Genomic DNA, 25,809 nt, shown 5'->3' with positions numbered 1-25,809 from the left:
GTGCGGCACCAGGCACTTACATCCTGGACCATTTCTTCCTTGCTTGCCAGTGATTGGAAGAGTAAGTATATCCCACTCAGACTAACTGATAGCCACAGGGTTATTCTGAATGACTGCCTTCCAGTTGTTAAAAAACAGAAGGAAAGGAAAAGGGAAAAATAAGGAAAGTTGCCTTGGAGTTGCCAGTGTCAGAGACTATAAATCCACAGGAATCTTCCGTCAGAACATCAACCTATAAGCTCGCCCTTTGGGTCACACTTTGGGGCAGAGGGTTGGACCATCAGATATTGTGCAAAGATATCAAGATGCGACAAGCTGCTGTGAGCCTGCTCCATCACCGAAGGCTGAGACATACTTTGTTCCTTTAAGTAAAAGGCAATAGAGCTTCTCCCGGTATGTGGCAGGGAGTTAAGCTTGCTACTTTAAAGATAACCTATTTTTTTTAAAGTACAGTCTGTAGCGAAGAGGATACATCAAATATAATATAAGTCTAATAAAAGCCTCTTGCGCATATGAGCAAATACCAGGCTGGATAAGACAGTATCTTGGGACTAGACAGAAGAACAGAGATAGGGGCTGAGAAGAAATAATGGGTTGGTCTCAGTCACGAGGTGGGTCATACTTAAGCAAGAAGAATCAAGAGTGACTCACATTTCTGGCTTCAGGAATTGGATGGATATTGGTGTTATTAGTTAAGCTTAGAAACAACAAAGGAGAACAAGTTTTGGGGAGAAAATAGTCCAGTTTTTGAAGTGCATACAGTAAATTCAGGAATGAGAGTGTGGACCATGCCTGAAACACCCAGGGCACTCACTGTCTGCTTGTTGAATGAAGCAGGTCAGGAGAGAAGCCTGAGCTTAGATACCCTTTGAGAGTCAGCAGCTGACAGGCAGGAGCCAAAATCAGGGCAAGCAGTGGAGAAGACAACCTTGAACAGATCTTTGTGGTACCCAGTGTTGAAAGGATGTCAAAGGAAGGCAGCCTAGGAAAGTAGATGGAGGATTTGTCAGAGGGGGAGAAAAAGGAATCCGGAAGATCCTGGGGTCACAGAGACTGTGCAAGAAAGGAAAGAATTTTAGGGAATTCAGTGAGGGAATGCCAGCATATCTAAATGCCACAGAAAGAAGTAAGTTAGTTAAGAACCAGAAGGGATCTATTGGATTCAGCAGTTAAGGAATCACAGGTGCCCTCAGCAGAAGCGGTTTCCACGCAGTGCTGAATCCAGGCATCATATTGAAGGTGAATCGAAGTTAGATTGAAAGTGAAGAAACCGAGGCAGCAAGGTTATGTTCATTTTTCATGATGCTTGGCTATGAAATGGTTGATGTCAGTAAATACAGGGTGTCCCAGAGGGATTGAATAAGTATTCTTACAATAGGAGGCCAAGAAATCTGTTGTGAAGGAGATGTGAAAATAAAAGAGAGATGGGTTAAAGGAAGCCAGATTTTTATCCAGGATGGAGGAAGGAGAAAAGTAGATTGCAGGAACAGACACGTTGGTAGTTGAGGGGCTAAAAGCTGAGACTTGCAGCCAGTTGCACCAATGATTTCTGTGAACTCAGAATCAAAATTTTCACCTAAGAGAGGGAAGGAAGTGGGAACAGGGGACTTGAAGAGACTAGTTAAGAATAGCTATTAGGGGTTTAGGAGGGTTGAATCAGGGACAGGAAAGAGATTGTTGAGTGACATTCAGGACTCGTCTAAAGACTGAAGACATGACATTGTGGCAGCACAAATGTACAGAGTGTGAATGCTCTCCCCCAGCAGCCCGGATGTGACTGAAGAAGGCAGATCTTTGTGATGATTCGAGATCTGGGGACTGCCGAGCGGTCACCCCAAGTGGCAGCCAAAGAAAATGAGGGGAAATGGAGTTGGGAGAGCTGAGAAGACAGCAGTTGAAGAGATGACCAGAAGATCGAATCTGAATAGGAAAGTTAGTGAGAGACATTGGAAATGGATAGAAAGGTTAAAAGCCTAGAAGTGCCAAGAATAGGTGCAGTGGGACGGACAGAGCCAGCAAGTGAGGGGCTCACCTGTCTAAGGTACAGCAGGGGATGGAAATCCAGGAAATCAAGGCTGGAGCGTTTGCAGGGCTCTCTGAACAGATGAAGTTCCCTGAAGGGTAGCAAACATTGGGGCAGAGGAAATCTGTGCACCAGCTGCTCGGTATTTAGTGAATTTTGGCGAAGGCTCAGGAGAACCCAGAAGAAGTTTGGTAGATGTGACAGAATAAAGGAGGACACAAATTCTTAGACACCCTTCTCACTGAGAGATGAGGTCTAACTCCTCCATTTGAGCCTGGCCTTGGACCATTAGGATATGGTGGGTGTGTCCCTCCTCTGGTTCCAGACCTCAGGATTGAGGGTGGAGAAAAAATTATGTCCGACTCTTACTTGAATTACTGCAGTGACCTTCTAACTGGTCTGCCTGATTCTATCCTTGAACTTCTACCTCTATGCTCATTAGAGTGGTCAGAATTATTGGTAAAACTTATGTTGGGTTGTCTCTCCTGCTCCCAACCCTTCAGTGGTTCCCCATCTCACTCAGTTAAAAGCTCAAGTCTCTTCATTGACCTCCCAGATCCTGTGTGATCTGGTTTCCTGTTATCTCTCTGCCTAGTACCTTCCCTCTGCTTCATCTACAGCTACCTGGATGTTCCTCAAACTTACTGGGCACCTTCCCACCTCAGGGCCTTTGCACTTGCAGTTCCTTCTGTCTGTTTCCCTGACATATTGGCGTGGTTCTCTCCCTCAGCTTCTACTCAAAAGTCATCTTCTCTGTGAGGTCTTCCTTGATCAGCCCATCTAAAATTTCACCATCTTCCCAAGCCCAGAATTGCAAATACTGCTTTATTTATTTTATTGTCCATGGCACCAACATAACATCTGTTTATCTTGCTTATAGTCTGTCTCCCTGATCAGAATACAAACTTCTCTTAAGGGTAGGGATTTTTTTTTAATTGAAATATAGTTGATTTACAATGTTGTGTTAGTTTCTGGTGTACAGCATAGTGATCCAGGTATACATATACATATATTCCTTTTCATTATAGGTTATTACAGGATATTGACTATAGTTCCCTGTGCTATACTGCAGGATCTTGTTGTTTGTCTATTTTATATATAGTAGTTTGTATCAAGGGCAGGGATTTCTGATTTGCACCATTTGCTGCTGTACTCCCAGTGCCTAATACAAACAGTATCTGGCACACAGTGGGTGGTGGACATTCCTGAGATAAGTGAATCCACTAGACAGTAGATTATCTTCAACCCAGCCCTCGCGATGTGGCACCAGTCCTTGATACTTGGCCCTTGAGGTGGTCTAAGAACAGCTACAGGATTTACACTTGCAGCTCTGGCCTCTCCGTGGAGGTGAGGAGGGGAGGTAGCTGTGAATCCAGGAAGCCCAAATAACCCACAGCTCCGCCCTCAGCTGCCTGCTCCTCCTGGCCTTGCAGACTGTCTCCCGGCAGCCAGTCCTAGGAACAAAACCCACAGGGAGCGCTCCCAGTCCCTGCCGCCACTTCTCACTCTGTGTCTTCCTCCGAATTCCTTTGTCTGGCTGCCCAGGCTTTCTTTTTGAAGAATGAGACTGTCAAGAAGGTGTTAAACACAAGGCAGAGGGCCCTAAGCATTAGGCAAAAGAGTCATTTTAACAGAAAACTGTGTGAGGTGCTTTGTACTCACCACATCAATTACTTCTCAGTCTTCTCAGGTGAGAAGTTGATACTGAAACAAAAGAGCTGTCTTATAGGATGGGTAATGAAGAAGACACAGAGGGGCCCTTAACTGGAGGAGCAGGAGAAAGGAGGCAGCTGGCAGGACTCCCCCCTCCTCCCCGAGTTCCACTGTTAGATTCATGAACTAAGTGTCTCCGAGCTGAGCATTCTCACAGCCTGAGGTGCCCTTGGAGCCACTCCTGCACAGTGTATCCCCTCCCACCCAGAATCAGACTTGAAGTCAGGCAGGATGGAATCATGTGGCTGCATCTGTGGTTTCTCTGCAGCACTCACTTCCCCAGCATCCAGGCTCCACAGCATTTCTCCCTTTCCTCCAGCAGGAGATTTCTCTTTTGAGTTTTCATACATGAGCACTCCACTGAGGCCAGTACCCAAAGCTCTGGAGCCAGAAGTGCACTGGGATGTTGGTTCAAGTCTATCAAGATATGGACATTAAGCCCATCATCTGTGACAGTGTAATGATTATCAGCATCAGAAACTCATCATCACAGAGCTGGATGGGAAGTGACCTTTCAGAGAAGATGGTCCATCACAATACACTAAAATTAAGGAGAATGATCCATGGAGATACTAAAAAGACATAATGCAACCATTAAAAACTAGACAGGAAGTTTAATGCTCTTTGAGAGGCACTGCCCACCTTCTGGAGGCTGAGGAGGAAGGAAGGGCTGAGCCGACAAGCCTGTTTGTCTCATAGGTTGAGTTGGAAATAATCAACTCAAAGGCTCAGGGCTCCTCCCTACACAAGCTCATTCCCTCCCAAACCCACCTTTGATTTTGGAGAAGTAAAGCTGAGACAGAGTATCAGGCTTTACAGAGTTATTTCTTGAGGCATCTTTAAGTGACCTTATAGAAACGATGGAATACTGGGTAACAATCTAAGAGTCAAATCAAATAACGACTACTTGGTTAAATACATACCAAGTGGTGTTACAGTGTACTAATGAGAGTTAAACAGAGGGATTTTCACCCCTCTACCACTTATGTAGGGTAAGTTAAATAATTCGATGACTGATAGCAATTGTCTTATTTTAAATATACTCATCCGTATGCATGTCACTACGTACTATATTTCTTATCTCAAAATGTTGCCTATAAAATTTGTTTACTTAGTCAAAAAAATTGCCTAACATAATTTCCCCTCAAAGTTGTCAAAAGAATAATGTTATTCCCTTAGGCAGGCACTCAAGGACCGAGAGAAAAGCCACATCTGAGTATCTGATGTATTTTATTTGTTCACATTTATCCTATTTGAGGTTAACACTACTTCATTGGACCATTTAAAAATCATTCTGTAAACAAAATAAAAAACAGCAGCAACAGCTAAAATAAGGACATGATGGATACTAAAATAAAGGAAAATGTTGGAAGGAATATTCTGAATAAGCAAAGGAAATGTGACCATGATTATGAATTGTACAATAAGAAGAAAAAAACACCAACATCTGCAAAAAACAAAACTCGAATAAAAAAGAAGGAAGAATTCAAAGTGCAGGTGCGATAGTTTCCACTTCCAAGTCCGTTCAGGAAATAGAGCATACTATTCTTTTAATATAAAGTGACAAGTTCCGCTTTAAACATTCAGATATGTTATCTTGCAGTTTTTTTTTCAGTTTACATTATCTCTACATTGGTTTAACTGGAAAGACGTTCATATGTGATACATGGTATAATTTCTTGAACCTATGGAGAGTATGGAAATGATAAAGTTTATTGTTTTATTTTTTGCTTTTTTGCAATGAGTAACAAGAAGCTGAAAATCCAGCATGAGAAGCATCAGTTCTTTACTCTTCCCCAAATCCCCCCAAAATCCTGAGCCCGCTTATCATTTTTGCTGCCACTTTCAGGTTCTCTGCAGCAAAAGACTGTTCATGTCCCCTGAATTCTGGCCAGCTGACTTAACTAATCATTTTTTTAAAGCAAAATTGGTCTGGTATTTGTCCAAATTGATCAAATAGAAGTGTGATTCTGGCATTACACAGAAATCACTCACACTTTCTGTAACTGCTTAGAACCTCAAACGGGAATACTGGTTGAACATGATTTTTGAATAGAGGACTTTTATGAAATATATTTCAAATCTTAAAAAATATGTTTAATGCTCCCTAAAAGTGGTATAAGATCTACCTTAGCTGACAATGCCCACTCCACTGAAGAACATTCTGTGTTTGTGGCATTACACTTTCCTTTCAGCTCTAATTCTATTTTTAAAAAAGCCCAAATGCACAATGGCTGCTGCCTTCTTTAGCGTTAAACAGCACTATGTATTTTTTTAAACCATGTGGACAGCTCAACAGCAAGATTAAGAAGTTATAATACACACATATCACAGACAGAGTCATCTTTTTTTTGGAATTCACTGAATAAACTGCATTCTGGTAAATCCCCCTCCCCGCAACGAGAGTGTACTGTACCTACTTTGAGGCGTTTAAATATTTCTCCAACAGTTTTCATTGTATTATATTATGAAAACACTAGGCTTCAAGCCGGGTACTAATAAATATTTAATTTAAAAGGAAGGAAAGAAACCCCAACACAGAAGAACATAAAAAAGACCCTTCCCACCCCGCCCCCACCCCCGCGTCCCCAGTCAAGGCGCCGGCGTCAGCCGGACAGGGCCGATATCTCGTAGTCGCTGGCCGAGGTGAGGGGCTTGCCCATCATCCGGATGTTTTTCGCACTGGTGATCCTGGCCATCATGCACACGGGCTTGTCAAAGTACTTCACCAGGGCCGGCTCAGTCAGGAGGGAGGCCAGGAACTGCTCGAAGGTGATGGCCCAGTCCCGGTCCAGGCTGGTGCTCCGGGGCAGCGCCGCGGTGCCCTCGCCGCTGCGCACCAGGACCGTGTCCTCCCCGATGTCCTCGCAGTGCAGCTTGTCCTCCTCGTGGGAGCCGGCGCTCAGCACCGAGTACGAGGACATGGAGCTGTCGTCCTTGGTGTCGTCGTCGGAGATGAGCATGGAGGAGCAGACCCCGTTGTCCCGGGGCGAGGAGTCCTCCAGCTTGATGTCCTCCATCTGTCCCCCCAGGGAGTGTTCCTCGCCGTCCCCTGCCAGGCTGGCCGGGAGGGGCTCCAGGGACTCCCGCACGGAAGGCTGGCCAGGCCCCTTCTTGGGGAAGAGGACGCCCGGGAGGCCCTGGTTGCAGGACGGCCCGCTGCCCCCGCTGCCGCCCTCCTTGGCAGGCTGGCTGGCGAAGAGCTTGCCCACTTCCCCGATCTCCAGCAGGAGGCTGGTCACCGCGGCCGTGGCGTGGTACAGCTCCTGCTCATTGGGGTCCTCGCTGAACATGTTATACATCGTCTTACACAGCTCGATAAACTGCCCCTGAAAAGGGATTTGGGAAAACACAAGACTGTGACCGCCTCACCCGTGAGCAGAGAGGCGGCACCAAGGTGGACTGCAATGCCATTTAACATCAGGACTCCTACAAGATCCCTGGAAAGTCCTACGTTAGGGTACATGGATGTGTAGTTCGGTTGCTTCATTGATGGTTCCTTTTTTTAAATTGGAAAAACTTCCAACATCCATGAAGTAGAAAGAATGAAATAATACACCTTCATAATGGTACCCACAGTCTGGAGTCAAGAAGGACCACATTATACAAATGTTTCACTAACTCTATCCTTTCTTGAAGTATCTTAAGTAAATCGCAGACTTCATCGCCTCTCACGCCCACACACATCAGAATGCAGCCCAGTTTTTCCAAGGTCGGCTCACATCCCGTCTCCCATGACACATCTGCTGGGGTCCCTGGACAGAAGTAACGCCTTCCACCCCCACCCAGATGACCTATCTGTTCTTCTGTTAGAAAAAAGAATTTTCACCCTGTGTTATAATTATTCATATTGTTTTAGCTCCCTCATTACATTTCAACTTTTTGAGGAAAAAAAGTCAGACACCTTTATAGCTGAGCACAGTGGTTTGAAAACAGCATGAGCTTGTCTTCTGAGACTCTGAAGGTGTTTTTAATGATTAGGATGAGAATGCATGTACTCTCAAAATGGAGTATTTCATTTTCTCTGAGAAGGTCATTTTCTCAAAACAGAGCATACTTTTGATGCACAAAATAGATCCAAACAGGTATTAATTAAGTGCCCCAAGTAACCATTATCTTTGAGGGGTACTTACTCTACATTTATCTATGCCTGGAAAACAGAGCTTCAAGGTTTGAAATGAATGACTCGAACTGTTCAGTACTCACCTGATTCAGTTTGGGTAAATCTTTTGCATTCTTTGATTTAGGCTTATTTTCTGGAGTCCAGAGTCTCAGATAATTACGATTTTCTTGAGAATTTGCCCTTTTCCCTAAAACCCAAATGTTTAGAAATCAAGGGTCAAGAAGCAACTGTTGAACCAGCAGTAGGGGAAATACAGAGAAGAGAAAGGCTGTACCTTTGTCTGGCTTTAGACTCACTGTAACAAAGCCATCATCGGCACCGTGTTTGCTTCTGCTGTCCAGCCCAACCACTGCCAAGAAAGATTCAGAAGAAAACAGGACCATGTCACATGATAAACCCATAGATTTAGCACGTGTCATAGAAAACAGAAAAGCCTCTATGTAGGGTTGCCTGATTTAGCTAAACAAACAAAACAGAAACAGAAATGAAACCCTGGCACATCGAGTTGAATCTGAACTTGAGATAAACAGCAAATGATTTTTTGAAGCAGTAAGTGAGTCCCAAATACCACACGGGACATACTTAGGCTAAACAAATTATTTTTTGTCTATCTCAAATCCAGATTTTACTGGAGTCTCATATTTTACCTGATAACCCTGTCTCATGTGATTGGTTGACCAGCTTTGCAGGCAACTTTTTCCAATAACAGAGGGCCCTGTGGGAAGGAAAGTCACTTACCATGTGTGCATTCAGGGGTGATGTCTTCAAAGAAGTACTGAGTTGCTTCAAAGGCAGAATCTGGCTCATCTTGATCAGAGGATGGTTCTGGAGAGGGTGAGAGATGATTCTCATTCTGGTAGGGCCATGACTCAGTGAAAGTGTGCTTCAATTGTTAAAGAAATGACAGGGGAGCAGGAGAAGCTAAAGTTACAAAGCTGGGGTGGGGGGTCACATCACTGGGGGACCTTGAAGGCCCCCTGCCTCTAAAACCATATGGGGGAGGGGCTCACTTCATTTCTAACTCTACCTTCCTTTTTAACAACCCCACACCAAAGTATCCCTTTTTATGTATTCCTTTTTTTGGAGACTTTCCTAAAACCTACAGAATGATGCTTTACAAACCAAATTTTAGGAAATTGTATGCTATGATAATTCCCAAATCTATAGTTTTACCGTATCTCTAGCCTTAGAGCCATTCCCTCCTCATTTTCTTCCTTCTTTTCCTTCTTTCCTTCTTTCTTTCTTTCTTCCTTTCGTTTCTTTCGTTTCTTTCTTTCTCTCTTTCTCTCTTTTCCTCCCACCACCCCCTCCCTCCCTCTTTCCTTCCTTTCTCTCTCTCTCTTTCTGTGTCTGCTGCATACATCCAGCTGGAGGCCAACCTTATTTAAAACTGAACTCAAAACCTTACCATCTTTTGCACTGTTTCTGTCAGTGGTAAAACTGCTCCCCCTAGACTCAGAATCTCAGTCCTTATACCTCATGAGTTACCCAACACTACTTATTCATTCTCTTGTGGAACTCTGCTCTTTTCTGTTACCACGACTCATAGGAAAATGAGGAAATGACTATTGAATCTAGCTGATTCAGGAACTCATGTAAATAGTATTGTTCAGTTTGTTCCTGGGGACCAATGAGTGGCTTTGTATATCAAAAAGAGGCAAAGAGACAAACAGGCAAACAGGTCACACCAAAAAAAGATTTCAGGCCAGGCTGGGGTTACACGTGTTACTCTGTGGAGCTCACTTACCAGGCAAGACGTGCATTTTGTATAGGAGTTTGAGTTTCTCTGTGAGGTCCCCATGGCACGCGGCACCTAGGAGTCACACGAGTACCAATGTGAAATGCATCATACGTGCTGGTAACCCCTCCGGGCTGTAGTGTCCCCCCGAAGAGTCTGCCCTACACAAACTGAAGCCAAGACATTGTGTGACAGAAAGTCTGGCCAGGACACATTTTGTTCAAAATCTCTGGAACCAGGATTTGTACTTCTATGTGCCCTTGGGAGCGTGAACCTCTCTGTACCTCAGTTTCCCCTCTGTGAGGCAGGATGATAAACAGAAATTTCCACCAGGGGGTCTTGACTTCAGGACCCATAAAATGTGAGAACTAAAGGTGTTAACACTGAGAATAGTGCCTGGCACAAAATAAATTAGTGTTATCAATAAGCACGTTCAGGTCACTGGGCCTCAATACCCCAGATAACTGTAAAGAGTTCAGAAATAATCTCAATACATATTTGAGAGTGCTTCAGATTACTCATTTTAGAAATCCTTTTCAGCTGCTTTTAGGTTCTGTTAAATATTTCTTCGGTTTAATTTAGCCTAACCCAGCTGCCATTATATCACCATTGCTTCCACCCAAAGAATCCTGTAACTTTTGCCCTTTCGTACATCAGGAATCAGAAAACTCTTTGTAAATACGTATTCTCAGAGCACCTAGCTGAAGATTAATTGGATTTGGGAAAAGAGGAATCACAGGATCTCGACTGGCTGGCAGGGACATCAGGGTTATCTTATCTGACCTCCCACTTAACGTGGGACCTCGTCACACATCCACGTCCACATCCACATAAGAGAGGACTCAGCACCTGCTGGAATGTCCTCATCGACGGGGAGCTCATCCCAACCAGAGGCGTCTCACGCCCCTGGGGAGTTCTCCAAACACTGAAAGTGCTTCTACCATCTTCACTTTGGACAGCATCCTCAGCCTGCAGGCTCAACTTCATGAAGTTCATGGGCCGCATGAAAGGTGAAATGCTGTGTCCACGTGCCTATGTCATTTTGGGGGAAGACACTGTGCCTAGAACTCATCACATCTCAGACTTCATGACTCAAAGAAAAGCTTTAGAACGACTCCTCTCCCCCTTAGTCTACTCTTTCAAGTCAGACAGAATAGGTCCTTCACCTCTTCAGTACAACAGTCCTTAGATTTTAAGGATAGCTGTCCTGTCCCCCTTGGGCTTATCTTTTCAAGGCAAATGTACGTTCCCCAGGATACACCTCTCTGCATACTTCAGCTTTCTTATATGACTTGATTTGTACACCTTTCCCTATTCTTACCCACATTCACCTTGTGTATTAATTAGTCCAGCAGTATCCCCCTGGACAGTGAGCTCCAGAAGCCTCTTGCCCACTGAAGACAATAGTGGAACTGTTCTTGGCTCTTCCGCTAATGCAGCCCAGGACTGTGGTCCACTTTTCACTCTGGAGTTTCTTACGGACCGCATGGTTAACTAAACCCCAGAGTGTCTGCATGCTCACTAATACTAATCATGAAGAGAACGACAGACCTTTATTAACCATTCACGTTGTGTTAAGCCTATGTTAACTGCTTTCCACATGTATTTCACTGCCTGGTCACAATAACTGTAGGAGATGGGCACAATTAGTACCCCAACTTAGATGAGAAAAGTCAGGCTTAGTGATGTTAAGTAATAGGCTCAAGGTCATAAGCTAGTAAGTGGCAGGCCCAGGATTTGAACTCAGATTTGTCTGAGCCTAGATTCCAAGATTGAAACCACTATACCATCTATGCAGCCATACAGTTCTTTTACAGTCACTTCTCAAAATTTAAGACTTATGATTTATCCCTATCAATTTGTTTTTGCCAATCATTTCCTCCTCTAATATTTTTTAATCTCACTGTTGTCCTCCAATGCACTGGCTGTCTCTCCCAGCTTCGTGTAGCCGACACATTTGGGGAGTATGCCTTCCCCTACTTTCATAGTTTAAATTGCTATCCAGTACATCATAATTATAGTGACAATAATAACACTTTTTGAGTCAGGCACTGTTGTAGGAACTTTACTTGAATTATTTCTTTCAGTCCTGACAGGAACTGTTTTACAATTGAGGGAACAACCACAGAGCTTAAATACCAAGCCCAAGGTACTAGAAAACTTGCTGCTGACCACCAAGCTCTGGGTGCAGGGTTCAGCCAGTCATGGACTCACTGACTTCCACATGCTTCCAACTTTTCCATGTATAGCAAGTTATCTGTCAAATGACCAGCTGCATTGTGACACCTACAGCATGTTTAGAAATGCTGCCTCCTGCAACACCACTGGAAAAGGAGGTACAGCTAATTTGTGGCTTTGAATAGTAGCCCTTCATCTCTACCTTCATATAGACTGTCTGTTCACTAATTTCTAGAGGGATCTTTCTGGGGATTGACATTAAGATTACTCATCCATCTTTTCCAGAATTCATGCTTTTAGTTTCTTAAGACTTGAACCAAATTTCTCTTTTCTGGGTCCACTTATCCCCACTAGCTATAATCAACCCACATAACTGACTACAGCTCTGAGACTCCTAGCAATCTGGGTGAAGTTTCCTTTGCTCAAAAAACTCAACTGCATTGAAGAAGCCTCAGTACTCTAAGCCACTGTTTTCACCATCTTGCACTGTAAGCTTCTCTTTCCTTTTCTAAAGATTCTGAAGAGTATTTACCTTGTTGGGGTTTGACAAAACATAAATAAGTTATAATTTATTCCTATCGCTTTCTACACGTGTCTGGTATTTTCACCTTGAACATCTTTGCTGCAAGCATATTCGCCCCACAACTAATTGACTGTGGAGGCCATTTTGCTGTAAAAGACAAAGGTAACTGATCGGCAGTTATATTATACTAGAAAATAAGGGATCAATTTCTGTGAATCCTTCAGTGAACTAATCTAAGCCAGATTCTGTTGACTGGATACCGAAGACGTGGTATATATGCAATGGAATACTGCTCAGCCATAAAAAAGAATGAAATATTGCCCTTTGCAGCAACACAGGTGGATCTGGAGATGGTAATACTATGTGAAGTAAGTCAGACAGAGAAAGACAAATATCATATATTACTTATATGAGGAATCTAAGAAAATGATACAAATGAACTTATTTACAAAACAAAAGTGACTCACAGACATAGAAAACAAACTTATGGTTACTAAAGGGCAGAGAGGGAGGGATAAATTGGAGTTTGGGATTAGCAGATACAAACTACTATACACAAAACAGATAAACGACAAGGTCCTACTGTACAGCACAAGGAACTATATTCAATACTTTGTAATAACCTACAATGGAAAAGAATACAAATCAGAGTATATATGTGTATAACTGGATCACCATGTTGTACACCAGAAACTAATATAACATTATGAATCAACTATACTTCAATTTAAAAAAGATAAGGCAGGTTCTGCTAAAATGTTCACCACTTTCAAGAAACTTATGCTTATCAAGACTCACACAACCACCTCCTCTTGGGGGAAAGGAGGAGCTTGAGTCTTCCTTTGCCTCCCACTTCTAATATCATGTGATCAGTTCGGTACAGATGGCAGCAGAGGGCAAGCTGCTGTATCCACATTAGCTAAAGAACCAATCGTTAGTGCTCTCGAGGGCTGTTGTGGATTGGTAACTGCTTCTTTCGCAGTTGCCACATAGTTGGTAAACTTTTGGTTTTGATGAGTGGGAGGGATGACTGTGTCGCCGGATTTGTAAAGATATCCTGCTCTAGTGTCCTACCTGTCAACCAGTTATTTTATCTCTTAGGGCAACATGGCTTTATGGTCAACTAGCTGTGCTGTGAAACTGCTTGTGGCAGAGATGTTTACAGCAAAAATTCCTAGAACCGTTTCTACGTGTTGAACATATCTCTTTTTCCTCCTCCTTATTCTTGCCCAAAGGTAATTTTAAAAAAATCTCCTTTTTGACAGACACCAATGTGACAATAAGTAGTTACTTTGGGGCAGAAAATATTAGGAGAGGATCAAAAGGGTCTTTAGCCTTGTCTGGATTATTTCACTTTTCTAAAAAGCAGGATGTATTTACGTGTTACTTGTGTAATTAAAAATTAACACCTCCTTCTTCCCTTAAAAGAAAAATCCTATTTGCTGTCCTCAGCGCAGCATAAAGAGAAAAGGATGAGCTTTTGAGACAGCCCTTGTCTGAATCCTGAGTCAGCAAGAACTCACTGTGCCTTTCAGTTCAGTTCAATAACACAGATGTATTGACTTGCTAAAAACAAATGTCCCAGCAAGTTGCTTAACTTTTCTGAGCCTCCATCTCTAACTGAAAGTGGGGATAGTACTAGTAAGCAGATGGGCAGTAAAGCATAACAGCAACCACACAGACTGGGCTTCCGGGCGCCTGAGTTCAAACTCCAACTTTGCAGATGTGCGCTGTCGGTGAATCAGAAGCACGTAAAGCACCAGGCCAGTGCCTGGCTGAGCACGTGCTGTATAAACGTTAGTTATCAGTACTGTTACTACTTCAAAGGTCTATTGTTTGGATTATGTGCTAGAGTACACGTTCTAAAGCATCAGAACAGTGCCTGCATTCTTAATAAAGGCCAGGTTCCTCCCTGTCCTCCCTTCTAAACGTACATATGATGCTTTACACAAATTGTTTTTTCTTACCTCGGAGGACCTCATCTATACCCCTTTGCCTTTTTAAATGCCATCAGCTTCCTCTGGCCTTTAAGCCTTCCAATCATTACAGATGTAGGGTAGTTTTTGGAATCACTGTTAGCACTCTACCTGACACCTTCACCTTTCCCTGGGCAGGTCATTTTTGAAGTGCATGGACCAACGTCACAGACTGGCACCATTAGAATTAAAAAGATTTTTCTTCTTTTCTGCTGGCAGCCTGACAACATAATGCCTGCTACATCCACAACCTTGCATTGGGCAGGCCAAGTTCAACAGCCATGTGGCTGTTTTGCTCAAATATTAATCGAACAGGAGTCCAACAGAAACAGGGCAGTAAACAGTCAGACAGAGAGGCTGACAAGCAGAAATGCATGCTGCCTGTGAGTTGAGGGTATGCATTCTCACGATGGATGGCCCTCTCTCCCCGAAAAATGGAGAGAAAGATTTCCATTTATATTGCAGAGCTGTTGTGGGGTTTTTCCAGCCCTTTATTAAAAACACTATGCAATATCTTATATAATTTTATGAAATTATATGTACTATAAATATTTTTTCTGACAGAGGAAAGCAATCCATCCAAACATTTCTTTTTCCCTTATAAAGTTATCGTCTTCGGTTTCAGTGTTTAAGTCGGCACTCTTGCAAACTCTCTGATAATGTATTTTAACTAGTGCAGATTACTATCTAATGTAGACGCCAGTGATTTAATCATACATCCATTAACTAAAAACAAATTTTGCAATCAGCTTGCAAACCTTAAAGTGTGCTCCTCTGTTCTTTAAACCCTGTCTTCTGAGGCAAGCAGGGTTGTGGTCCTGAGGCAGCACGGAAGACCAGGGCAATTACTCTCCCATCCTCTCCCCCCCAACTCATGCAACACCATCACGTCCTTACTCAGCCCAGAGACAAACTCTCGGAAGTTGATCAGAGAGTCTCCATTTTCATCTAATAACTGGAATAAGCGGGAGGCCAGCACGTCAGAGTGAGTTCCACAGGCCCAGGGAAAGAGCAGAGCAAACATGCCCTTGAACTGCTCAAAGTCGATGCGATACTGCTCCAGGTAAGGCAGGCTGGGGTCGTGCCGGTCCAGCGCATTGCTGCTCCCGCCCCAGTAGCAGCTGGTTAGATGTTCCGCCTGAAAAATCAAAGAATGGGGTTGCATCTCACAGCAAATACCAGGAAGAAAGATCTTCCCTCAGATTTGGAAAAAGGCTTTAGGTCCCCCATGTGTATGTCCTGGGACAGTGCTCTGGTCCCAGGGCACCCTCGTCTTCTCTTCTATATACATCTCCACCTGACCACCCTCCACCAACTCCATGGCAACCACCTCTACGGTTTCCATTTGACATGAAAAACCCAGTTCAATTGCTGGAGTAGGTGAAGAAAGAAAGTGAATGCCCCCTTATTTTCTTCTCCTTTACATACACGCTCAAGCATTTTAAGAAGTTAATTCCTGGAAACCGTAAGTAAAACAAAAAGACAACCTATGGAATGGGAGAAAATTTTTGCAAATGAAACCAACAAAGGCTTGATCTCCAGAATATATAAGCAGCTCATACGACTTAATAAGAAACAACCAAACAACCCAATCCAAAAATGGGCCAAATACCTAAACAAGCAATTCTCCAAGGAAGACATACAAATGATAAATAGGCAGATGAAAAAATCCTCAATGTCACTAAGTATCAGAGAAATGCAAATCAAAACTACAATGAGGTATCACCTCACACCAGTCAGAATGGCCATCATTCAAAAGTCCACAAATGACAAATGCTGGAGAGGCTGTGGAGAAAGGGGAACCCTCCTGCACTGCTGGCGGGAAAGCAGTTTGGTGCAGTCACTGTGGAAAACAGTGTGGAGATTCCTCAAAAGACTAGGAATAGACTTACTGTATGACCCAGGAATCCCGCTCTTAGGCTTATATCCAGAAGGAACCCTACTTCAGGATGACACCTGCACCCCAATGTTCATAGCAGCACTATTTACAATAGCCAAGACATGGAAACAGCCTAAATGTCCATCAACGGATGAATGGATAAAGAAGCTGTGGTATATTTATACAGTGGAATACTACTCAGCCATAAAAACCAACAACATAACACCATTTGCAGCAACATGGATGCTCCTGGAGAATGTCATTCTAAGTGAAGTAAGCCAGAAAGAGAAAGAAAAATACCATATGAGATCGCTCATATGTGGAATCTAAAAAACAACAACAACAACAAAAAAAACACAAACAAAGCATAAATACAAAACAGAAATAGATTCATAGACAGAATACAAACTTGTGGTTGCCAAGGGGGTGGAGGGTGGGAAGGGATAGACTGGGATTTCAAAATTGTAGTATAGATAAACAAGATTATACTGTATAGCACAGAGAAATATATACAATTTCTAATGGTAGCTCAGAGAGAAAAAAATGTGACAATGAATATATATATGTTCATGTATAACTGAAAAATTGTGCTATACACTGGAATTTGATATAACATTGTAAAATGATTATAAATCAATAAAAAAAGTTTAAAAAAAGTTAACTCCTGTAAAGACAAACAAATCTCTCTTTTTTTTTTTTTTTAAGAAATACATAGAATGTTAACCTGAAAAGGATCTGTAATTCAGGCAATCTGATCACCTTGTTTCCTAAGTGAGGACGGTACAGCCCAGAGGGCAAGTGGCTTCCACAGGTCATCCAGCCAGCTAGTCAGAGCAGAATCATGATGCGATTCTGGGTTTCCAAATCCCTAGTTCAGTGTTGTGTCCCGTAAACCCCCAGCTTCCAGGTCACCAAAAACCACACAGATATTATCCTAGCCATCCAGTATTCAGGCCACAGGTGTGTGGTCTTCCTGGTTCACACATCTGAAAATAGCTCCATTAAACTTGTGAGCAGGGACCACTAGGGTGAGGAGAACAGAGATCCAACAAAAGGCTTCCTGTTTCTGTCCTTGGAAACAAGGCTGCCTCTTTATTCATGAGGTCATATTGATTCTGGCAGATATCCATGCCCATTCTAGGAAGACCACAAAGATAAAATAGCTAACAGAAAGGCCAGGAAGAATCCCCCCTCCCCCCACTACACAGGTGTTTACAGTGAGCACTGGGCATCCAAAGGGAGCCTTTATTTTTTACTTTATTCCCTGTTGTACTCTCTATTTCATTATCAGCATGTATAATATTTCAAACAGCAAAAAGCACTTTGAAAACAGATCTTTCCCTCTTGCCTGAGGGCTCTGAGAAGGGGGCGTCAGTGGTGAGTGTGTAGTCCTTCAGTGCTGCTCTCACTTAGAATGGAGCAAATAAGACCAATGTCTTTATCCTGATTGTTTAGTGCGGTTGTAGCTAACAACCCCCCAAAAAAGAGAGGAGTGGGAGTGGCAGGACGGGAGGAAGGAGAGGTTTCTGCAGTGCAGCCTTAGCAGAATAAAGGAAGCGTGTCAAGCTCACCTGGCTTTGGGCTGCACCCCTGCTACTGGGCGTGGGGTGGGCAGTGGTGACAGTGGTGATGTCAGAGGGAGGGAGGCAGAGGCTGAGGTCCGAGGGCCACGTGGGTTAAGCTCTACTCTGAATTATCAGTGATGCCCAGCAGCCCTCTGTGGGTGGGACGGTGTTGGTGATACAACCTCCGGGAGGGGTCCTCTTTACCTGAGCTACGTCAGTGGATAAGTTTACCCAGAGCATTTCCTCTAACAGAGGAATGTGGTGTAGGCACCTTCACGGTGCTCACCCCATCACGAAACAACCAGCCATGCAGATCGATCATGTCCCTCCTCCTTGATGAGACCTCCTACTCCATCACTTAGGGACTGGGGACCCGAGATTGAAAAAGGACTAACTGAGAAAGAGTTCAAGAGAAACCAAGGCACAGGGGCCCTGAGCCACATTTTCCACCAAATCTGCCTCAGGGTGGCAGCCTTTCACCTTTTTTGTTTTTAAACAAGTTTTAGCCCAAAGCCCAAGCAGAAAGCTCTGTGGGAGATGACGGTCTCTTTCCTTTGTATCCACAGAAACCCCCCCAGGAACTGGCTTTTTAAAGGACTAAAGAGTCTGGCAGGGTGTCTCACACAGTAATGCCTCAATAAATGTTTGTTCAGTTGAAATAATGCCATTTGAAGTGTTCAGAAGACTCAAGAAAGAGTCCATTACTGGAATCTTTCTCTTGGGTTCTGCAGCACAAGGCTCCTTCCCATCTTGACAGCAACCAAGGGTCTTGGGTTCCTTCTCGGGGTGCTCAGCAGACATGGGGAGCTCGTGTTTGTCAACACACGCTTAGGAGAGAGTGTACCAAGCACTTTCCTTATACTTTGGTACATAAGGAAAGCTTTCTTCAGGCATATCCTCAGCATACAAAAGCCACCGCCGGTACCTGCAGGTGCACAGACTAGAGACGGCAGGGGTGCCCAGACAGAAGACATGGCTTTAGTGATCTCTGAATCTGGGACTTCTGCACAACCAGTCCTGGTCCTCCAGTTCCTGGTGTCCCCCAAAGTCAGCCTCCTCTTTCAAGTGTCATAGCCCTTCCCATTATCTGTCCATGGTCTTGCTGCCTCCAGCTGCTACTCCCACTTCTGTTTAGTTACCCCAAATCCTGGCCCTACCCTCACCACCCTGGATGCAGATTTCTTCTGGTTCTCAGTATCCTTTTAAAATCTGATCTCAATGGAATCCTTGTATTTTGTTTGTTTGTTTTGTACCCAGTTGGGTCATTACATTTTTCCTCCATGAAACGAAGAGGGACCCCTTCTTTACGGCTACCGACTTACACCGAGCCATTAGCTACAGAGCTTTATGTGTATGAACAGAACACGAATGAGTAGAGACTTCACCATCAAGGGCTGAATGCGGCTGGTGGGGGCACTGCTGTCCACTCCCTCGGTCAGGCTGCTGGGCTGCACAGAGTGCATCGCTATCCAGCTATGAAACCTGAATCTCTCTGCACCCACATCAGAGGCATGCAGAGATGGTACTAAATTGAAAACTGATCACTGATTTACGTAGGCATTCAACATGCATGTTTGGAACACCTATCAGGGGGAGACTAGACTAGGCATTTAGCGAAACAAAAGTAAATAAAACTTTTTATTTTATTTATCATCACATTCTCTGATCCTGAGGTCTGTCAGTGTCCTGTTCAGATCTTTATGTTTGTCCCTTTATGTCTGTCCCTGAACTACTGTTGCAGTCCTCAACACAGCCAAATTTAGTTCTGGAAGTAAGAGGCACTGTATACAAGAAACCAGCCAGTTAAGAGATGGTGATAAAATTGGTACCTGTACAAAAGGCATCTTTTTAAGACTTTTTCCCTATCAATTGCCACATTTGTACCTCTGATGTTGGTAATGACAGCTATGACAAAAGTAATTTTTTTCTAGAAGGAATAACATTCTACACTGCTGTATTTACTAATGTAATATTTTCTTACTCAGGATCAAGATTGGTAATGGGCTGAATTAGAAATGGAAATAATAGAAATTTGAACAATTAGGCTTTTGCTCAGACATCTGAGCAGCTTTAGTCTTATTCTAGCTACATACCTCTCTTCAATAAAAAGTGCCCTAGCTTAGTATAGAAAGCTATTAGGATGCTTTAATATAGTTTAATATAGGAAATTATAATTTACAAGAGTTTCAGGCAGAATTTAAACTTGATTGTTGTTGTTCTAATGAATATTATAAAGTAATCCCCTGTTTTTTAAGTCCAGGGAGACTTCTAAAATATTGTATGGAGTGGAAGAAAGCTAAAAGATCAACTTAAAAGAGTTCTACAAACACCTTTATTTTTCATATTCAGCACTCCATTTTTATACTCTCAGCTCTGTCTTCCTGTTTATGCATGTTGGCACTCATGCTGTCCCTTCATAATTTAACGGAAGAATCTAGAACTCACTGAATTATTCAACTCCTTTATTTCCCTGAATGTACACAAGTTTTCTTTGAAACTCACCTTGAAAAGAGCATAAAGTTCCTCCAGCTCATCAATGGTAAAGGAAGTTTCTGTCACAATAGTTCGTACCTATAAGAAGAATAAACACAATGAATTTCATAAACTCAAAAATATCCTAATGGGAAAAGTTCCTGATTTTCTCCTTTTAAATCATCTTCAGTCTGTCAGACAGGAATTTATGAGTCGCCAGGAGTGCAGGGAAGGATGGAGAAGGAAGGCCACATGCCGTTTCTCGAAGGACTCACCACATTCCGCTTCGTGGTATCCTCCAGTGTCTGGATCACCTTCAGTCTCTGTTTGAATCTCATCTGCTCAATGAGATCTGCCCGGATAGTTCCAAATTTCTGGAAAGGAGCAATATTGACAGGTCTGAGAAATCTGCTAAAGCACACAGTGTCCTTTCGGCAGGACTGATGGAGGCACAGCCCTGATACACACAGGAAATATCCTGTCCAGTCAGAGGCCTCCTAGACCACACCTTGATTTACTGTATTATCTTTGTTTATTTTAAAACCATTTAAAAGCCATCAATAAATAACAGAAAATTCTCGTGCTTCTTACCAGCTGAACTAAATTTCAAAGCCAAATGAGTTTCACACAGCACAGTTTGTAAGGAAGAAGAAGGGTTAAATAAGGCTACAAGGACCATTTGTGTATTAAAAAATGCTTTAAAGGAAGAACTTTCTTGACAGGAAGAAAAGAACTATCTATGGCCAATTGTTAAACTGGGAGGTTGGAAGGGATGTTGGTGTGAGGCTCCTTGTCTAGACCTCAAGTTCAACAGCATTTGTCTCTGGGTGGCAGACGCTGAGGGCTAGCTACCTTTTCAAACTCCAAAATGCCTAGCATTGCCTGAATGTTTATTGAACTACATTTCAAAAGCCAAATGAGCCTTCCAATTAGAAGGCAGAGAAAGAAGATGTAAGGTTTCCTCTCCCTTAGTGGTGTGGAAGAAAAACAAAGAAATTCTGCCTTAAGTGCAACTCATGGAAGCAATGCTGCAATGGTCAAACACGTGTAAAGGGTACAAGAGCTGACAGACAACAGCAAGTGTTGACAAAGGCACGGTGCAGCCAAAACTCTCATGTGCTGTTTGTTGCTCAGCGTATTAACTGGTACTACCATTCTGGAAATCCATCTGGCAGTATCCACTAAATCTAAACAGATACATACCTATGACCCAGAAGCTCCTCTCCTAAGTATACCCCCCAAAAATGTGTACATATATTTTTTACCAAAAGACATACACTAGAATATTCCTAGTGCCACTACTAGCCAAAAGCAAGAACCACTCAAATCTTCATTAACAGTAGCACAGATAAATACATTGTAGTATTGTCACACCATGGATTACTAAGCAGCAATGGAAATGAGCAATTTGGTTCATAATGCTGAGCAAAATAAACCAGAACCCAAAGAGCACATTCTGTGTAATTCCATTTATATGAAGTTCAAAAACAAAATTAATCTATGGTGCTAAAAGTCAGGAGAATTATTAACCTTGCTTGGGTGGATAGGGACAGGAAGGGGACACAAAGGGCCCTTTTGGGGTGTGGTATCGATCTGGAAAATGGTCACATGGGTACGTTAAATGGACAGTTTGAAGAGTGCTTTTGCACATCCATACTGTGGCATATTACACAGAAATTTTAAAAAAAGAAAACTAATGTTGATGTAGACAATGACTTGGATGAACCTCAAAGAACTCATGCTGAATGAAAAAAGTGAATGAAATGAAGTAAGCCAGAAAGAGAAAGAAAAATATCATATGATATCATTCATATGTGATATGTGGAATCTGAAAAAAAAAGACACTATGAACTCATTTACAAAACAGAAACAGACTTGCAGATTTAGTAAACAATCTTATGGTTATCGGGGAATGGGAGTGGGAGGCAATAAATTTGGGAGTTTGTGATTTGCAAATGTTTGTCACTATATATAAAAATAGATTTTAAAAAAGTTTCTTTTTTATAGCACAGGGAACTATGTTCAATATCTTGTAATAAACTTTAATGAAAAAAATATGAAAATGAATATATGTATGTATATGCGTGACTGGGACACTGTGCTGTACACCAGAGAAAGACACATTGTAATTGTACTTCAATAAAAAAACATTATAAAGGAGCACAGAGCTTGAAAGGGGAGAGAGAAAAAAAAAAGACAAATCTTAAAAGGATACATATTGCATATTTCTATTTATGTAACGATCATGAAATAACACGATTATAGAGATGGAGAACAGGAGAGGGAGAACAGACTAATGGCTGCCGGTGTTAGCCGGGGGGTGAGGGAGGAGTGGGAGTGGCTGTGAAGGAGTAACACTAGAGGTGAGGGTGCAGCTGAGTGCCTTGGCTGTGATGGGAGTTACACAAGGCGATGCACATGGCAAAACTGCACACAGCCACAGAGACACACACACAAATGAGTGCATGCAGAATTGATGAAACCTGAATAAGCCCTGTGGATTGGGCCAATGTCAATGTCTTGGTTTTGATTTCATATGGAGGTTGTTTGGGATGTTAGCACTGGGGAGGAGGCGACTTGGGGAGAAAAGGCATGTGACTTCCCTGTACGTTTCTTTGCTATCTCTTATAAATCGATTATGATTTAGAAATAAAAGCGGCTTTTTGTTTGTTTTGTGTTTTGAAGTTATGATGAAACATTTTATGACAGAAAATGATGAAGGAATCTGAAAAGTAAGCGACCATCAGGCAGCTGAGAAATTACCTTTGAATCTAAGACTACTGTGGGTATAGAGAGAGAACACTAGCTTTTTGAAATCATGAAATGAGGCCTAGCATTATCTAGCTAAGTCACATGTGAGAGACACCCCATGGCTGTCACACAGATTGTCACACCAAGATCCACAGATCTGCTCTCCCTGCATGCAGAAAATTCAAAATTTCAACTGAGTATCCAGACACCCAGCAAACGAGCACATTTCCAGCCTCCCCTTCTGTGCCAGGTGGCTTGATTCCGACCAAAATAATGTGAGCACAAGTGACTGAGGAGGACCCATTAAGGGAAAGGGGTAGACACACCCTGTCTCCTTCCTGCAGGGAGGAGACACTGCTCAAGAGTGAACTAAAAGAAGCCCGAGCCCCTGGTGCCGCTGAGCTCCACACCGGCCCTGAACTGCCTTGCTGGCTCAGAGTGAGAGGGAAACAAACTTCTATCATGCTGACCTCTATTTTGGGGTCTGCTGTTATGACAGCCTGGCCTGGGCTCCAACTAATACAAGAGCTAAAACCTATAAACTGCTTACTATGGACTACGGTGTTTGGCATAAATTTACATGTCTTGTGTTCATTCCATTTAATCTGACTCTCCTGGTTCCGTTTATGCCTCACTGGCTACTCCCTTTCTGTCTCCTCTGCACATCCCCCTCCATCCTGAAACCTTGGGGAACTCCAGGCTGAGTCTTAAAACCTCTTTTCTCCATCAACACCGACTCCCCAGGGACTCCCAGCACTGTTCACTGCCTCTCCTGTCACCACCGTGGTCTAAGCCACAACCGTCTCTTACAACAGTCCCCACTTGGATCTTCGAGGCCCTCTACCTTCATTTTTCCCCTAGAAGCAAGAGTGGTCTTTCTAAAACCTGTGTCAGATGTACTGCTCCCTTGCTTTCAACTCCAGTGGTTTCACAGCTCACTCAGCGTCGAATTCCAAGTCTGACCAAGGCCCACAGCCCCCACCTTCCCCCTCCCTCCCCCAGCTAGCTCTCCATCACCTGCCACCACCCTCTCCTCACCCCGTCCAGGCACAATGGCCTCAGCTGTTCCTCAGACACACCATGCTGGCTCCACTGCCAGCAGGGGCCTCTGCCCTGGCCACCCCTCTTGACTGGAAATTGCTTCTCTCAGACACCATGCACTGGTGTCCCCATGTCACCTGTGTCTCTGCTAAATGTCACTTCACCAGACACGCAGAGAAACTGCGCTCCCTATCTTTTCACCCGTTGTGTTCTTTCTGACTTGTTTGCCTCTCGCCCCGTACTATGAGGGTAGAGAGTGGACAGTCTGATTCACAGCAAGGGCTCAACACATGTTGGCTGAACACACTAAATCCTCAGCAGGAAAGACGTGCTCTTCTTACCTGCATTTCAGAAACGAGGAAACGGATGTTTACCAAATCATTAACTTGCCCAAGGCTGCAGAGCTGTGCAGCCAGGTGTGAACGCAGGCTGTCCGATGCTAGGGTAAGCACCCAGAGCCCGACCTCTGGGGGGCGCCCCAGGAGTTCACCTCTCTGACTTCCTCCAAGCACAGCCGGTGCTCAGTGATGCCTTGGTCTGCCAGATTCAGTAAATAAAGTACAGGAGATACAGGGTGCCCAGTCACATTACTGATTCAGATAAGCAATGAATAACTGTCTCCTCTAATATTAGTCCTGTGTTTTATCTGACAACCCTAGAGACAGTATCTCCCTACAGGTGGCTCCATGTGGTGGACTCTGAACTATGTAATTTAGAATTTCTCCAAACTGCGGTTTACAGCTAAAGACCCCACCTTTCTAGTACTTTCTACCTGTTTTGAAAGAGAATTGAGTTTTGACTCAGGCATCCCTTTCTGATAACTAAGACACGATAGTGCACTGGTATCTTGAAAGCTGACCAGTGAAATCCCTCACCACTTATGTGGTAAGAGGGTTTTGACCTAATGAATGCAGGGTTTATGGAAGAAATGTCTCCTCTTCAGAGAAGCAGCTTCTAATGACCAAGTAAGAATTCTCTTGACAATAAACAAAGATGCAATACACTTATTTCCACTGAGAAGCCAGAATGCAGAGGTGGTTGGTAGGAGCTACCACTGGTGATGGAAAATATCACCTTTAATTCTCTCTGGGGTTATTACACCTTTGAAGGGGAAAGTTACCAGGGACGGTAACTCTTCTGATCCTAACGGAAGTGGGGGGAGCATCCACTGCCAAGTTCAAGCTGAAGATGTAGGACTGGGTTTACCTCAAACCAGGCCACAGTGTGCCTCTGATCAGCCAAAAACATTAGCTGTGAGGAAGAAGGAAACTAAATTTTCTGGCATCTACAACTGGCAGGGACGTTAACCATGTCATGGGCTCCTTACAATAACTCACTCCTTGTGAGTTGGTCCTGTTACTTCCATTATACAGATGGCAAAACCAAGGTCCAGAGAGGTTATGTAAGCTGCCTGGAATCCCACAGGGGCTGCGTTGTAATGTGAGGCCCAGCCACCTGCTTCATAACTCCACCACTTCCTGTCCCCTCAGCCAATAGGTTCTTCCTTGTGTCTGGGGAGAAGAGAACATAAACTTTGGAGCTAGACAAAATCTGATCTGAATTTTTGTTCTTTCACTGGGCCATTCATTTGAGTTGTCTGACTCCCAGTTTCTTCCTCTGTAAAATGAAACCCCAAATGTGTCCTTGTGGAACTGCCTTTAGAAATAAAGATATAGTAATATATAAAGTACAAAAAAAAATTAAAAATAAAGTACAAATAATAGTAACTAATAGTAGGCCCTGGCGTGGTGATCTCTGCAGATTGCTAAAGAGAGAGTTCTTTCCCCTAAGCCTGATACAATTTATATTTAATTGACATCTGTTTCT

At 43.3% G+C, this 25,809-nt stretch overlaps 1 protein-coding gene across 2 annotated transcripts in view; it reads right to left on the bottom strand.

The window, feature by feature from the left end:
- Positions 1-4,949: 4,949 nt before the first annotated feature.
- Positions 4,950-25,809, bottom strand: part of TBC1D9 (TBC1 domain family member 9) — a 106,656-nt gene continuing 85,796 nt past the window's right edge. For both annotated transcript variants that reach the window (XM_072976585.1, XM_072976588.1), the window contains exons 14-21: positions 20,466-20,564; positions 20,221-20,289; positions 15,172-15,412; positions 9,607-9,672; positions 8,598-8,684; positions 8,134-8,208; positions 7,943-8,046; positions 4,950-7,065 (exon numbers count right to left, since the gene is read on the bottom strand). In XM_072976585.1, coding sequence (XP_072832686.1) covers positions 6,343-7,065; positions 7,943-8,046; positions 8,134-8,208; positions 8,598-8,684; positions 9,607-9,672; positions 15,172-15,412; positions 20,221-20,289; positions 20,466-20,564 — 1,464 coding nt within the window. In that variant the 3' untranslated portion in view covers positions 4,950-6,342. The remainder of the gene's footprint in view (positions 7,066-7,942; positions 8,047-8,133; positions 8,209-8,597; positions 8,685-9,606; positions 9,673-15,171; positions 15,413-20,220; positions 20,290-20,465; positions 20,565-25,809) is intronic.

This window comes from Vicugna pacos, chromosome 2, assembly GCF_048564905.1.
Source record: "Vicugna pacos chromosome 2, VicPac4, whole genome shotgun sequence".
Lineage (NCBI taxonomy): Eukaryota > Metazoa > Chordata > Mammalia > Artiodactyla > Camelidae > Vicugna > Vicugna pacos.
The sequence above is the reverse complement of the archived record's forward strand: the minus strand, read 5'-3'. Positions and strand labels throughout refer to the sequence as shown.